This window comes from Echinococcus granulosus (genome assembly GCF_000524195.1).
Source record: "Echinococcus granulosus chromosome Unknown EG_S00053, whole genome shotgun sequence".
Lineage (NCBI taxonomy): Eukaryota > Metazoa > Platyhelminthes > Cestoda > Cyclophyllidea > Taeniidae > Echinococcus > Echinococcus granulosus.
Window position 1 is genome coordinate 140,545 of NW_020170433.1, and position 14,847 is coordinate 155,391.

The 14,847-nt window shown below is 42.6% G+C and overlaps 2 protein-coding genes across 2 annotated transcripts; both read left to right on the forward strand. All coding sequences in view use genetic code 11, as the record gives it.

The window, feature by feature from the left end:
* Positions 1 to 2,752: 2,752 nt before the first annotated feature.
* On the forward strand, positions 2,753 to 5,595 carry EGR_06215 (Cell division protein kinase 9; the record flags this gene model as incomplete). The annotated part of the gene is made up of 5 exons (XM_024495464.1): positions 2,753 to 2,989; positions 3,015 to 3,120; positions 3,155 to 3,311; positions 3,387 to 4,105; positions 5,456 to 5,595. The coding sequence occupies 5 exons, from the start codon at positions 2,753 to 2,755 to the stop codon at positions 5,593 to 5,595; spliced, it is 1,359 nt and encodes a 452-aa protein (XP_024350095.1).
* Positions 5,596 to 6,900: 1,305 nt separating this feature from the next.
* Positions 6,901 to 14,499, forward strand: EGR_06216 (hypothetical protein; the record flags this gene model as incomplete). The annotated part of the gene is made up of 7 exons (XM_024495465.1): positions 6,901 to 7,202; positions 7,249 to 7,310; positions 7,753 to 8,118; positions 10,740 to 10,863; positions 13,784 to 13,928; positions 14,135 to 14,268; positions 14,454 to 14,499. 7 exons carry the CDS (start codon positions 6,901 to 6,903, stop codon positions 14,497 to 14,499), a joined length of 1,179 nt encoding a protein of 392 aa, XP_024350096.1.
* Positions 14,500 to 14,847: the final 348 nt, after the last annotated feature.

Consider the following 14,847-nt stretch of genomic DNA (forward strand, 5'->3'; position numbering starts at 1 on the left):
CAGTGCAAAGTCTAAAGTATTACCTTCCTGAAAAGACGTAGCCAAGCTTCTTTGAGCTTCGCAGACTTAGCGCACATGTATCCAGAAAATGATGTATCCTACGAGTGAGGGGGCAAGGCAAATTTACCAGAAAATCCTCGTAAAAATTAATGTATTGATATGGATAGTTTAGAACAATTTTTGTGAGAAAATCGCAGAAGCTGCGCTTAAAATCCTCACACTAAAGGTTATGAATGCAATTTGTGCAAACTTCAACAGACTGATCCAAAATAGAAAAAGATTTAAACACACGTGAAGACTTATAGCCTTCAACAAGGACAGATTCTACGCTCAAAAATGAGGAAAATAAAAAAATGCAGACCCATTATGCGAAAATTGCCTAAGGCCCTTCCTTTCAAGTTCTGCAAAGTGTGCTTGGCATCTTTGTACTCCCCTTTTTTAACCTGACGGAAAATATCAGGAATTTCCTGCTGCAACTGCATCAAACGGCCTTGAAGTAACAACGAAGAATCAAGCGGCTAGAAATGAATAAACTGAAACGCTTCTTGTGGAAATTATTGCATATGATTTTAACTGAGATTTATAAGTAACTTGCTAGTGAGCTTTAATTTATAAAAAAGGGAGTCAAAAAGCCGTACTGCCGCAGTATTTCTTTTGATTACTTTAGTGGTAATGTAGCGTCCCGAGACTCCCTGAAGACGAAAGAAGACAAAATACTCGGGCAGAATATATATATTCAGCACGGAGAAGGTGTCTGGGCTATTGGCATGGCTCAAAAGGCCAGCCCACCCAGCGAGGTACAAGGGGGCTAATTCGAAGTACAAAAGTGGCGCCTCACCAGAACCGAGGGATAAACCACTATCGTATTACAGTAACCTCCATAATTAACGTTTAGATATATTTATTTGTAACACGATGGTGGTTTGTCCCTCGGTATTGGTGAGGCGCCACTTTTGTACAATGAATTAGCTTGCTTGTACCTTGTTAGGTGGACTGGCCTTCGGGCCATTGTAGTAGCTCAGACACCTCTGTGCTGAAAATATATATTCTGCATGAGTATTGTGTCTTCTTTCGCCTTTAGGGAAGCCCGGAACGCCACATGTTAGTTTTTAGCAGAATCGTCATTACGCTTTGAAGGCACACAAAGGACATTTTTTTGGATTTTTTATTTATGCAACGCAAATGGCTGCAAACGGAACATCCGGTTTGAAAATCAAGATATTAAAGTAACTTCCATTGTAATTAATCATTCTTCAAGAATATTACCATAGTATGTCACTTTAGTCACTCAGATGGCTCTAACAAATCATGCATATTTATAATGCTTAGTGATTGGTTTGATTGATTGGTTTGCTTGCAGCATGATTGATATTTCCAGAAGGCCCAACCATCGGCTCGTAATCAACACATTATCTGCTCATGCAAGAATATTTCCAGCATGGACAAATATTTAGCTTTGCTATGTTGCCATTACTAAGGTTCAGTGCAACTTCTGAGTCTTTATTCTCCTTTTCTCGCTATTCACTATGGGGAACTATAACAGTTAGATACTTAAAGCGTACGAAAATCACTATTCGTTGTTCAGCTTAGGTCAGTTCAAAATCCTCACTAATTAATGAGTAATTTTTATTACGCCTATGGCAAGCATCCTACGACTAATCAAAGTAGTGCAGAATGCAAATTTGGAATAGCTCTCTTTGCGTGGTCTAAACAGTATTTTGTCTTTGAAATTTAGCTCCAAAAATCCTGTTATCAAAGGAAGACTTCATACTTTTGTATATTTATGCTGTAATTGAAATACGACACCCCTCTGTTTATTTACCACTTTTGTTAATGACATACTTAGGGGCTCCTCCATTGTACCTCTACTAAGTGATCTAAACTCCTGGCCACAGCAGTAGCCTTGGTCCCTACTGTATATCAAAAATGGGTATTCTGCCCCACTATTATGTATTTCGCTGTCTTCAGGGAAGTTTTAGGATGCTATAAAATTTATAGGATTAAAGGAGAATTAACATTTGTTGGAAAAATCGTCAAAACTGTCTAGACCCTGGCTAAAATAAAGTATACTTGGGATATCCCAAAGTGTTTTTTAGGGTAATATCTGTAGAGTCGGAACTGGTTTCTTTTAAAACAAGAAATGGTATTGTAATACGATGGTTGTTTATCCCACGGTATTGGTGGGGCACCATTTTTGGACTTTTGAATTCGCCTTCTTGTACCACGCTGGATGGGCGGGACTTTGGGCCATGCCAATAGCCCAGACACCTTCTCTGTGCTGAATATGTATTCTCCCCGAGGATTTTGCCTTCTAGGGCAACATGGCATCCCAGCTATCCTTGTGGTCTTTTAACCCTTCTGTACAGGGGCAATAGATCTGCATTTTTGCTGATGGAGCTTATTGAGAATTCAGATAGGCCTCAGAACCCCACTACCCAACCATTCAATGCTTACGTGGAAACGAAAGAACCTTTAGGATGACATATAACCATATCATATCTTGTTACACCCACGAAGATTGTTAGGCCTTTGCCAATAGTGAACTTTCTTCCCTACGAAAAGCCTATCGGTGATTGTCTTTATTTTCATTTAAAAACTTCGCCTTATATGTTTATTTTATTGCGTCTATCATATATTTCTGACTTGGCGCCTACTGGAATGCAAGAAATATGAAGAGATTTAATTGTTTGAATTTCACTGGGGTCAAGTGCGATGTTTGATTTGGTGGCTCAAGTGTCATCCGACTTCGAAAATGGATGATTGTGAGCTGGATCTACTCGTTAAGGAGCTCGAATCCGATCAAACTGAGCTTTTTAAGTATATTGATAGGGAGGCTGAGAAGAAAACAACAACTTGTCCCGTTGAGGACTATGAAAAAATCACTAAAGTTGGCCAGGGCACCTTCGGTGAAGTTTTCAAAGTTCAGCACAAAACCACCAAAGAAATATTTGCACTCAAACGTTTGCGTACAGAAAAGGAAACTGAGGGGGTATTATTTTGACTATCTTTTGCAGCTTGATTCCTTTCAGTTTCCAGTTACTGCACTACGAGAGGTGATTATTTTGCAAATGCTACGGCACGAAAATATCGTTCGTCTCCATGGCATTTGTCACAGGCGCAGTATGCCTTTTATTGGAATCTAATGAGGTTTTAGGCCTTAATACTAACGGTTCCAGATATGAGTTTTATTTGCTCTTTGAATTCTGTGATCATGACCTCGCCGGACTTCTTAGCCAAAAAGTCGACATTAATTTGTCAGTGAAGAAGGGCATTGCAAAGCAGTTACTTACTGGGATCAAATTTCTTCATGAGTATGCCATTTGGTTGCGTATTTCTACGGCAATTGATTGTACTTCTGCTAGATGCGATATTTTATCCCATTTCAGTAACAACGTCCTACACCGTGACCTAAAAGCCTCGAACATATTGATTGACCGTAGTGGACATCTCAAGATCGCAGATTTTGGTCTTGCTCGTGTTACTATTACACCCTGGCGACAGGACAAGCGCCCACAATACACAGCAATGGTGGTCACCCTTTGGTATCGCCCCCCAGAGATCCTTCTGATGGATCGTAACTACGGCAAACCGGTTGACCTCTGGGGTGTAGGCTGCATAATCGCTGAGTTGTGGACCCGTTGCCCTTTGATGCAAGGCGAGAATGAGCTGAATCAACTCAAGCTTATCATTAACCTCTGCGGCTCTATCACTCCAGCTGTCTGGCCCGGAGTAGAACACTTGGAAAGCTACAAGAAGACCAAGCTACCCATGGATACACGGCGTACCCTACGAGATCGCCTTGCTTCCATCCCTATCCCATCCGCCGTCGACCTGATCGATCGTCTCCTTGTCTGCAATCCCTCTCGTCGTCTGACTGCTGAGCAGGCTCTGGCTCATGAATTCTTTCAGGAAGATCCGCCGCCAGGGGATCTGTCCTGCCTTTCTCAGGGCGGAGTCTCTTTCCTTGAATATATCACCAACAATCGAGCCCGACAGCAGCAGCATCAACAGCAGTATCGTGGAGGACAGTACAGGGGCGGTCCGGGTTATAGGGGCCGCGGGGGCATACCAGCGGCGGGTGCGGCACAAAATCAGGTGGAGAGCAGTATGAGCTTTGATCGTGTCTACTGAGAGGATCAGTCTAGCTCCTTTCTCTGTAAATAGAACTTCTTCTTTTGTATTACTTGATGGCCAACTGTTGCCGTATTTTTTGGTGATGGTTTTGTAATTTTGCTCAAACACGAATCGATTGTTAAATTTTTGTTCTCGATGTAAATTTGAAACGTTTTAAATGGTCTAGCTACTTCATTTAGTGCTCTCTATACCACACTGAACCGTCGAGGCGATTAATTTTCCTGAATCTGGAAAGTAAGGTGAGTTTGTCCCGAGTGTTGATTATTGACTTTGTTCATGAACTTTCATTTGACTGCAAATCGTACCTATCTTCTCTTGTACTTCTAGAAGTGATCCATAGCTGAATTCACTGTACTAATCATGTGGCTCTTGTCACTGTTATCAAGGGAGCAAGTTAGCTTAGTAGCTGTTTTTCATAGTTAGCCGTTACGAATTATTATCCGGCGGATAACGCTTGTTTAGGAAGAACGGGGGCTACTCATTACAGTTATTCTTGAGGTAGGATTTTTTTCCTATCTTTACCTCCTTTCACAAACCTGCAGTGTGAAAAGCAATCATTTGTTTGCGACTGTGAGGTATCAGCTTCTTTTCTGCAGATAGCGAAGACGTGGTGTGAATATCACGTTTTTGAATGATAAAATATATTCATAGGTAGTGACATTCACAAGTGGAGGTGTGCGTGCAGAAATCTTTTGCCTGACCGAGATTAGACAAGTTTCTTTGTATGTTTCTTAAAGAGCTTATTAAGGTAACTAAAGTTCGGTCTGTAGACCTTCCGGCACCTTGTGGTGTGTTTTTCCGGATAAAGGAATGACTGCCAAGTACGACTTTATTCCTATCAATCCAATTTGATCATTTATAGTAATGGGGATCCAAACTTGGGACGCTGGTATACTTTAGTCCCAATTTGAGAATTGAACTTACGTTTGCTAACTGTTTGCTTAAAATTTGTCTTAAGACAATTGGGATTCTGAACTGTCGATTTTTCACTCAAATAATGTCGGCTGAGTTATTATTTTAGAATCTCTTCAATTCAAGTGATCGTTAGCTAGCTTAGAATGGCCTTGGAAATGTCATCTGAGAAACACCTGTTCCGAACTTAAGGTGATTAAAATCATCTTCATCTATTCATTTAAGAATGAAGCAATGCACCTGAATTGAAAGTTTGGTCTTGCTTTGTTCGAAGGTCCGTAGAAAGGGCTATCAAAGCGCATATTACTATATCAAATTCTCAAGTACGTTTGCTGCTAGGGGCACTGTAGCCGACATTGTCAAGCAGTGCTGCAGTATCGAGATTAACAGTGGTTTTTCTTGGTGGCAGTTCCATACAAAGGCATTGCAATCCAACTGGATGGTCCCTTGGGCTCCCGTGGCTTCTGCCGCTGGATTGGTCCCATGGCTGTCTATTCACACCTTAAGCCTCTCGGCCCCTCCGTTTGCCACCATTCTTCTATGTTGTAGACTCTATTGCCCTCCAACAAACGGCTTGAGCACGCTAGATTCAACCCCTGGCTCTACCCTCAATGACAAGCACAGTAAAACACTTTCTTGTAAAAATTAGCATAACATTGCATACTGATTTTTGAGGAATCCTGCAACACACTGGTCCAACTCGCCAGAGAATGCTTCCATCGTGACCAAAAGATGGCGCGGGAGTGCATTTGAGAGGGGACACATCATTAGGCATAGATCTGGTTGAAGGAAGTAGGCCGCTCCGTGGGGGTCGGTAAGAGGATCATCACCATTACAATTTTTGCAGTACAATAGGGGAACGACAATAAGCAAACCTCTTGGAAACTAGTGACATTGTCTTGACTGCCATCCTTGTATGCGATCAACCAAATACCACAAAACATTGGATCCAACAGGGCTCTGATGAACGAGAAGTTCCTTGCACCCTCTTATAAACCAAGAGCGACAGAACCGTCTTTATGAGGCAAGGAGGTGAGAAGTATATGAGAGGGGTGGTCAAAAATAGGACCTCGTCCTCTCCAGATCAGATCGGAGCACCTAAGCACGTGGTAGTTCCAGGTTTACATTAGCAGTTGAGGTCCCTAGGCGAGAAGCAAATGCTAGACGAGTCAAGGAGAAGATACTGGTGCCCTTTAGCTACCCAAGATGTCCGTGATTTCTGCTGGACCCGCATCACCCGCGACAGATTTAAGCAATCTCACCTCTCAGTGATTGCACGACTTTATGCCCGCAGGGCTCCCGAGAGAGGGAAAAACCACAGAAAGGTGAAGCCGGTATATCCTTGTAATGGTATATTATTTCATGAAAGTGATCGAGGTAGACTCTTTGAAGTCCCAAGACGGCATATCGATCACTTCTGTTTACTTCAACCAGCGGATTTGTCAACACAAGGTTTTCGAAGCTGTACATAGGGATTGAGACGTCAACTTTGCGAGTCCAACTTTTAAAGAGACCTACTTTTACTTTTACCTCGGGGAATGCTGTTATCTTCAGGTTAATGGATCGGTTGAAGGAACAAATCACATTTAAATCGGGTTGTTGAGGTCTTTCACCAAGGACGCTTAGCCACAGGATCGGGAGTTACCCCTAAAGCCGGTGTCGCCTTACGTGCGAGGCTGCAGTCCATACATCCACCGACAAGTCGCTGCTTAAGATGCTTATCGTCCGCAAAATGATATTACCAGTTAATTTTACTTTAAAAAAGGTGGCAGTATCAATTCACAAGGCTTTAAAGTACGTTCCTCGATCGAAAAAAAAGATAAATCTTATTTTTAATCTCGCGTTTGAACAGGTATGGCTGTCATTTGCCGGACAAAAGGCATATTGGGACAAGCAGGACCAGCTTTGAAGACAACCTATCAAAGCTCCATGGATCTTTCCACCTCCGACGTACATTGCAATTTCCTCCACTCTTGGAACGAAGATGCATTTCGAGTAATAAATGTCATCTCATCAACAAAGTGGTCGGCAATAAAGCTCTGCCTACGGATGAAGAGGTTTCATCACAATGCAATGCATCGTTACAAAGGAATGCCACCGGTTACCTGCGAAGACGTGGTCCATGCGTTATCTGGAAATGGCACACGAAGAATCAAGTCCCAAGAGAAGAACTAGGGACAGTGACTAACAGATTTGGATCAGCCTTGCGGCTGAGAAGGCATCATTGATCCTCGAAGAAGAGACGGAGGTAGAAGGTCACAATTGTGAGTACATTACATCAGTATTTTGTCTGACAATCCACCTAGAATTATGAAAGTCACGTTACTAGTAGTTAACTTTGGGTACTTTAAATATTCCACTTATCTTCCAATCACACTTATCCATTTTATTTACCAATCAAATTGGTATTTTTTCAAGAGGCTGCTCGGTTACAAACAATTTTTCAGCAAGGACAGATCTTGAAAATAACTGCTTAAGTAGGCCGAACTTCCTTATTGTTACATGTTTTACAAATTGCATGGGTTAACAAATCCTGTGTATAATTTACAAGGTTGGCTAAGTGTGGTCCCTTCAGCTAATTACTCCCTAAAATTCATTCCCCTCATATGAATGGCGCCTAAACAATTAAGGTGTCGCTAATATCAAGCGAGGGTCTAGGTTTAAAATTCCTCAATCCCCCATTGGTCCTCGACCTTCGCCAATGAGGCAGCAGCGACGTCTGGAATAAAAGCAGCGGTGCCATCGCAGTTCACATACCTCATCGCGTTCTGTGGGTGCGCGTTTTTTCGGTGTCAGCGTGTATCCTCTCGCCCCAGGCCCTGGTAAACAAGAGGCACAACCACAACATGCTGGTTTCTGTGCTGAGTCTTCTCCTGACAACCGTTTGTCTCATGGTGACACCGGTCAGTGAGGCCTACCAGTATAGCAGCAGTTTTATCAACCAGGTCACCACCTACCCCAACATTGTCACCGCCAAGAGTCGATGCTTGCCTGGCAGGAGTGGTGGCAGTGGCGCCCCCCCTCCAACTCTCCTCGTCTGCGATCCCTACGAACTCCTCAGTCCCGATCAATGTGAGGATGAGTTCCATGTCTCCTCCACTTTTAGATATCAGTTGCGGTTTACAGTTTGAAATGGGTGAAGTAAGTCAAAACTAATGTAGCAGTAAGGCTTAGGTGTGGCCCCCTATCGCTGCACTAACCGCATACTACTTACGCGAGTCATCAGAATGGAAAATAACACTTTATTATTGCACCTTAAGTAGACTTCTCCATTCTATCATTCTTGATGCATTCTCATGACTAAATTATACATCGCTTCACCAATCCAAGTGCTTTGCTTTGTGGATGTCAAAACAATCCCAGGCAGTTCTTGAATCCCATAATGAACTAAAAGGGTGTGAGGATAAGTGCTGGAGTTTTCCTTCCCTACTTCTCGATTGCACACATCCTTTAGAGTGTGTGTATCACTTAGTTGTTTCTCTCAGCCTAGCTAAACACGAGTCTGATTTCGACTGGAAGATCCTTCCAAGCGGAGCTATGCACAGCGCTCACGATAAAATCTGCATCTCCATTGTAGCGCCTCGAGACTTCCCCGAGGCCAAAAGAAGACATAATACTCGGACAGAACATGTACTGTCGAGGTACAGAAGGGCTGGGGGCTACTGACATGGCCAGGTCACCCGGCAGAGGTACAATGACAGTGACCCGTTACCAAAGCCGAGAGTTAAACAAACAGCTAACGTATTACAGCCACATTAGCTCTATGCGCAAGAGATTAGATGCATTTTACCTGGGAAGTTATTTTGTGCCATAAATTGGGTAGTGTATGCCTTACAACGCAGGTATCCTGTTCTTGTCTGTCATGCAGAGCACAAAAACCCCTTTGGGGTTAATCCTGCGATCATCAAGCATTCTCCCTCTGAACCTAGCAATCCTCCAGACGTGAAGTAGGAAGTTTGCTTTAAGTTTTACCCTCTTCCTCCAACAAATTCTACTTAGTAATAGTGATTTTGAAATTGCCTGTTTGAAAGAGGTGAAATAAAGGGCCTCATTTAGGTGGGAGTTATTCTACCATGAAAGTTGTCTTCCCAAAAAGTTACTCATTGACAAACAGCGACCATGAGCGGGCTTATGAACTGCTTGTTAGTTTCTGACTCCACGTGATCGTTCCTGCTGCACAACCGCCGGCAGCTGTGGGTGGGTATGATGCCACACCGTGCTGACTGCTTCTAAGTGAGTCAGAGAATGCATGCCTTCCATAGAAAAAAAAGCTGAGGAGCCAGTTTCATTTTATAAACAACTGTCTGACTCTGTTGGGTATTCTAAACAATTGAAAAACGAAGAATAGTGTGGCATTTGACAGGATGAAGGGACTTATACGGGCCCCAGTACAGTTGACTGAACGACTGTGGCCCGACCTCCCCTGAACCGGGTAGTAACGTCGCAATCGGCGGTCACTTGAACTAACACATTTCCTAACTGGTAAACACCGCAAATGACTGATGGCGGCGTAGTGTGTGTGCTTACGGAAAGCCATTTTAGCAGACATCACCTGCCCTGTTAATGAGAGTAAACAAAGAGACGTGCGTCTGCTCTGGTCCCCATCTCCCCTCCCTTCCACCTCATTCGGTCTGGACCTTGGTCACCTGGAGGACCATAAAAGCCGCACTTCTGCAAATTTGTGTTCTATAGCCCCTCTTTTGATTGAATGAATTTACAGGCTGACCTCTCCTGTCTGTGGTCCATTATAGAGTCTTGAAAATAGCTGCTGAACAACCACATTTTATGTCCGACCTTGGATTCACAGTCAGAGTGGAGTTGGTAATGGGGACAAATCCGCCAATTCCTTCCATCAAACGACGCGGTTTCAAATGAACTGATTTGACATTCACCCCGAACACGGAAATGACCCTTCCAGGCTCAAAGTCCAGTTCTCACGCCTTAACGATACACCGTGACCTCAGAAGTGCATATTTGCGACCCCAAATGCCACTGTTTTATGGTCAACTCATCGGCGATTTGGACAGGACAAAAGTAAACAATGGATAGTAAATAAATCGTTTGCAGAGCTGAGATTCGCCTCCATGCAGGTGTTTCGGCCGTCTTGTGGCATCAATCCCGGACTTCTCGTACTCCTTTTAGCCGTTTTTTTTTCGAACGATGTGTAACTGCACTGCCTTAATTTATTCACCTTCTACTGTCGACCAAAGTTTGTTGAAGGTACTCAAACATTTGGTGCCCTCTCCTCCGTTTTTTACAAGCTTTAAAGTCGGCTCTGGAGTCAAAAATTGTAAAGAGTCTAGGGCAAACTCATCTCTCTGGGTGATTTTTTTTTCACAAATTTGTAAAAATGTAAACAATGGGGCAAAGTTGTTTAAAAAACTGGTAAACGAAAAACGCTGGGTGCCAATTTGCGTCAGTCCTGTGTTTCGGTTCTCGCATGCACACGCAAGTCCCGGGGCCTACTACACGACCAAAAAAGGGTCTTCGCATGGCGGAAGATTCCTCTGGATGCTCCGTGTTAAATCTTGTGAAAGCTTCAATTAGCAAAACGTCACATCTTTCTTCCATGTATCTCCTGCCACCTGAAATCCAGCGATTCGACCCAAAGAAGGGCAACCTCGAATAGGCATACGGGTGGTTTTGAATGTGGAAGAAAGGGGATTGAATTTTTCCGCTTTTTTGTCTTTCAGTGATGTCATTAAATCGACAGTTAATGGAGATGAAATCGAAAATCAACAGTGATCGAGGCAAATGTGACCGGAGCTACCCTCGTCCCACCGTTGCCGTTGCATTTGTTGATCGTCTGCGTTTTGGGTAAGTATTACAGTTGTGTCAATTGTCAGGCATTGCCTTTCCATGAGGCATTGTTATTTAAACTCCTTCAAGAATAATACTTTCCTCATTTGTTGTTCCTCAGATGTCCTTTTTCAAGCATGAAAGAAGGAGGTAAGAACGCAGACATCTGCAATTTATATCAATTACTTTCTTAATCCATTTGAAATGTCCGCACAAAAGCATTTAAATCCTTTACTGAGCAGAACTTGTCCAAAATAAGCCACCTTTTTGATTTTTTTCCAGCAGTGGCGTTTGTTTGTGCGTACAACCCACTCGAAAATTTAAAAACTGCGACTTGTGAGAAATCAGACAGTCTTCATGCGTTTTTGGGGCACCAAATGTGAACTTTTGCTGCCCTTCACACTTTCAGTGAACAATTCCTTATAAGGTGGGGATATGAGTAAAGGAGTGAAAAAATCTGCTTTTGATGTCTTTTTACACCGCGTTGGGACCTCACTGCAATTGGTCGAGAAAACTCACGCGATCTAAAGCGACAGATTTGATGGTGACCCCAATGTCGTAATTTTTTGCTTTTCATCTGCAAGGCAATACGCAAGTGAGAGTGTTCGATACAAAAGGGGAAAGTATTTCTGATTAACCCGCTACCGACCATCCGTTATCGGAGACTTTCGTCGAGGACTGTTTAATTGACGTCGTTCCACTGATTGTATACCACAACATCAGAATCCGAATTTGTGCTGAAAGTTCTGAAATTCCAGACACTTTAATTGTTGTCCGCATTAGATAAAATGCCGAATTGAGCTATAGAAATACTTTTGAATTGGTGGAGGCGGGAGGCTCTTCGGTTGAATGAAGGTAGGACACCTTTCATCATTCCAGGAGGCATACGCATCACAGTCTGTCCTGTTAATGTCAATCGGAACATTGCTCCTATGCCATACTGGCACACCTTAAATACTGAGGTGTCAACTAATGCTAGAATAAGTAGACAACGCTGAATCTGGATTTTTTTACGATCTCGTACTTTTAAATGCTATCACACTGCGTATTTGTTTAACGGACGACTTTGTGTGTACTATTTGAGGAGTGCATGAGATCCGCGAGGACACCCAATGGTCACTGCTCTCACTTCCGACTTCGAGCTAACAATAAACCAACTGAAAGCTTTCCAGTGAAGTGAATCGGAAGCCCTCCCACTATCGGCTCAGTTCACTGGCACACGAAGTGGCAATGTGCTTTTGCCCTTATTGCACGCATTTTTCATTTTCACGCTTTTTTTTTAACTAAACGACAGGAGATGATGTCTCTGAATTAATTGACGCGACTCATCTCCTAACGGTTGAAGTTTACAGTTTCCAAACACTTCAACTTTTATGCGTTTGTAATTCTTCTCTTTCGACCGTCTACAGCTGAGTAGATTCAATCGGTTTTAGAGAATTGGGAAGTTTGATTCCGAAGAAGGAAACGCTGGCACTTCGCGACGTTGATACACTCCACATCGCATTTGCGCAAAACATTGTAGCTGAGAAGTTGGTTTCGAGACGCCTAACTTCGAGTCAAATAGATACCGTTTTTAATGAAATCACTTCGTTTCCTTGACGGAACATTAGACTTCAATCAAGACCTCTAATACCCTTCAAGAACGCCTTTGAGTCCGTAGTCATTGGATCGCTTTGGAGCTTAAAGAGAAGTCCAAGATGCTCGTTGCTTAAAAAAGTCGTGGATGGAAACAAATACTCCCACTATGGACTCTTGAAGACATTCTTACCTTTGTTTGTGGCAGTGATGCTACTGCGAGGACAAAAGAGTATCGGGTTTCTTTTGGTTAAAGGTCAAGAGATCGGAGGTGTCAGGTCTTTTTTGAAAGAAGACTTGTGTACCCCTGAAGTGGAGAGAAAACAGTGATTTAAAAATACTACACTCTGGAGCATTAATTATCTCTGATTCCTCTCAGAGTGTGCGTTCGATTCTGTTCACTTTTTTGAGGTCTCTGCATGTCCCAAGAGCGACCTTTTAGGTTTTTATTCTCGGGTGCAGTTATTTCTAAATAGTAAAAGTCTTCATTATCCTGTACTTTGAAATGAGTGCTCTTTCTCTCAGCCGGTCAATCAAAACTCCTGTTTAAACCCTTGAAACTGGTACCACAGACTATAAGTGAGAAGATCTATTTAAAGGTGGGCTTTTTAAAAACAGGGAAAATGCAAGACGTAGGAATTCTTATAACTACTTTTTTCTTATATATTCAGCTAATCCGCATTCTATTCGATGAAGCCAGTTGTGATGCAGTGGTGAATAACTCACGCCAGTGACAAGCATATTAAACAGACCTTCACCTTTTGATTTGCTGTAAATAACGTCTCCTGAATCTGTTATCCCCTAGGTAAAGCGATTTTTCAATCAAAAAGGCATGTTTAAGGGAGATGTGGACGAGCCTGTTTGACTTAGAGGAATGGTCTACAGGAGTCCTTGAAAACCCGCATAATTTACCTACTAGAAGCATAGATGAACGGAGATGGCTGTAGGCATCCATCCGCCCCTCTTTGCCAGTTGAATAGGTGCCAACACAGGTATAGACTATTCGCCAATGTGTGTGTGAATACATTCCGATGTGGCTGAACTAAACAATTTTCACTTACAATGGTAAACACAGCACCGGGTGTTGGAAATTCTCAGGGATTATGCTATTAAGCTGATGGTGTTTTCAAGGGCATGTCAAAGTGTACAATTTGTGTGCTCTATTGGCCACTGAATACTCATACTCCTTCAGGACGCCATCGAAATCCTAGAGTATTTCATGGAAACACATAAAAGCCAAATACTTAAGTGTCAGTAAATCTTTTAACCTTACCTCAAAAAACCGTTAAAATCTGTTAATAACTTCACTTTGGAGCTGTCGAAATACCTGAAAATACCTTGCAATTGTTTACAAATTTCATAGAGTGGTGGAGGATCAATCTGATGAAAACATCATTAACTACGCGGCCATTTTCACCTACTACCTGTTCGGGTCATGGAGGCTTCCCACCATGTGCGAGTCTGAATCGGATAAAATTGTTGTCTTCTACTCCAAAGCCGATGGAGTTGTAAGTTTCCCCCATTTTATTAGTACCTCTTAATAGCATCAATTAATCCATGCTGCACTCAAAACAACCTGCCAAATGCCTTACTTGACCGAATTTATGGATTTTTAAAAGTTGGTTTGTATTTTGGGCAATGACATCTTTCATGTAAGTCCAAAAGATGATTTAAAAAAGCAATCTTATATGTGCCAATTTTTTGTTTTGTATAGCTCTACGTCTATGCTGGTGAGAACCTGAGGGAGAAGCTTCCAAGAGACGTGATCCAGAGAACCGCGGTCGAGGCCAAGGCCGCTTTCGGTTCCGGGGTTTACGAGGGCATGAAATACCTACTGACGCGATTTCAGTAAGAAACTCTGGTCACCATCTCGATACCTAATGCTGTAGTAGTCAACGAAGTCATTTCTCTATTTCTGAATCAAAATCCATGTGGTATTTATGCCAGAGCATTTCAGTGATGTTTGTCCTACACATTGTGACTCTTTACTTGAGAATAACAAACACTAACGGGGAGAATGTCCTTTTCTCTAGGGAGATTCTGACTTCTAACCGGAGTGGTATGTTTGGCACAAGATAAATTGGACATTCTACCTTCGTCTCAAATGAAAATTCCGTTTTTGGCCCCCTAGCCTGAAGATTTTGTTGACATAATTCACCCATGTACCAGTAGATCACGCTACCGTCGCTTAGTTGATTCACAGCTGATTATGGGCCTGTACCTCATTACGCCGCTTTCAAATAAACACTATTCTCATTTATTTTGCTCTTATTGGAAGGATAGCAAATAGGCCAAATTCTTACTCAATTCTTTGGCATTTGACAAGTTTGCTACCGGCGCTACATAGATGTCGCGCCCTAATACACTCATCCTATCCTGGGGGTTGTGACCACGTGCTATGCATCCCTCCAGCAAGCTATGGGAAGA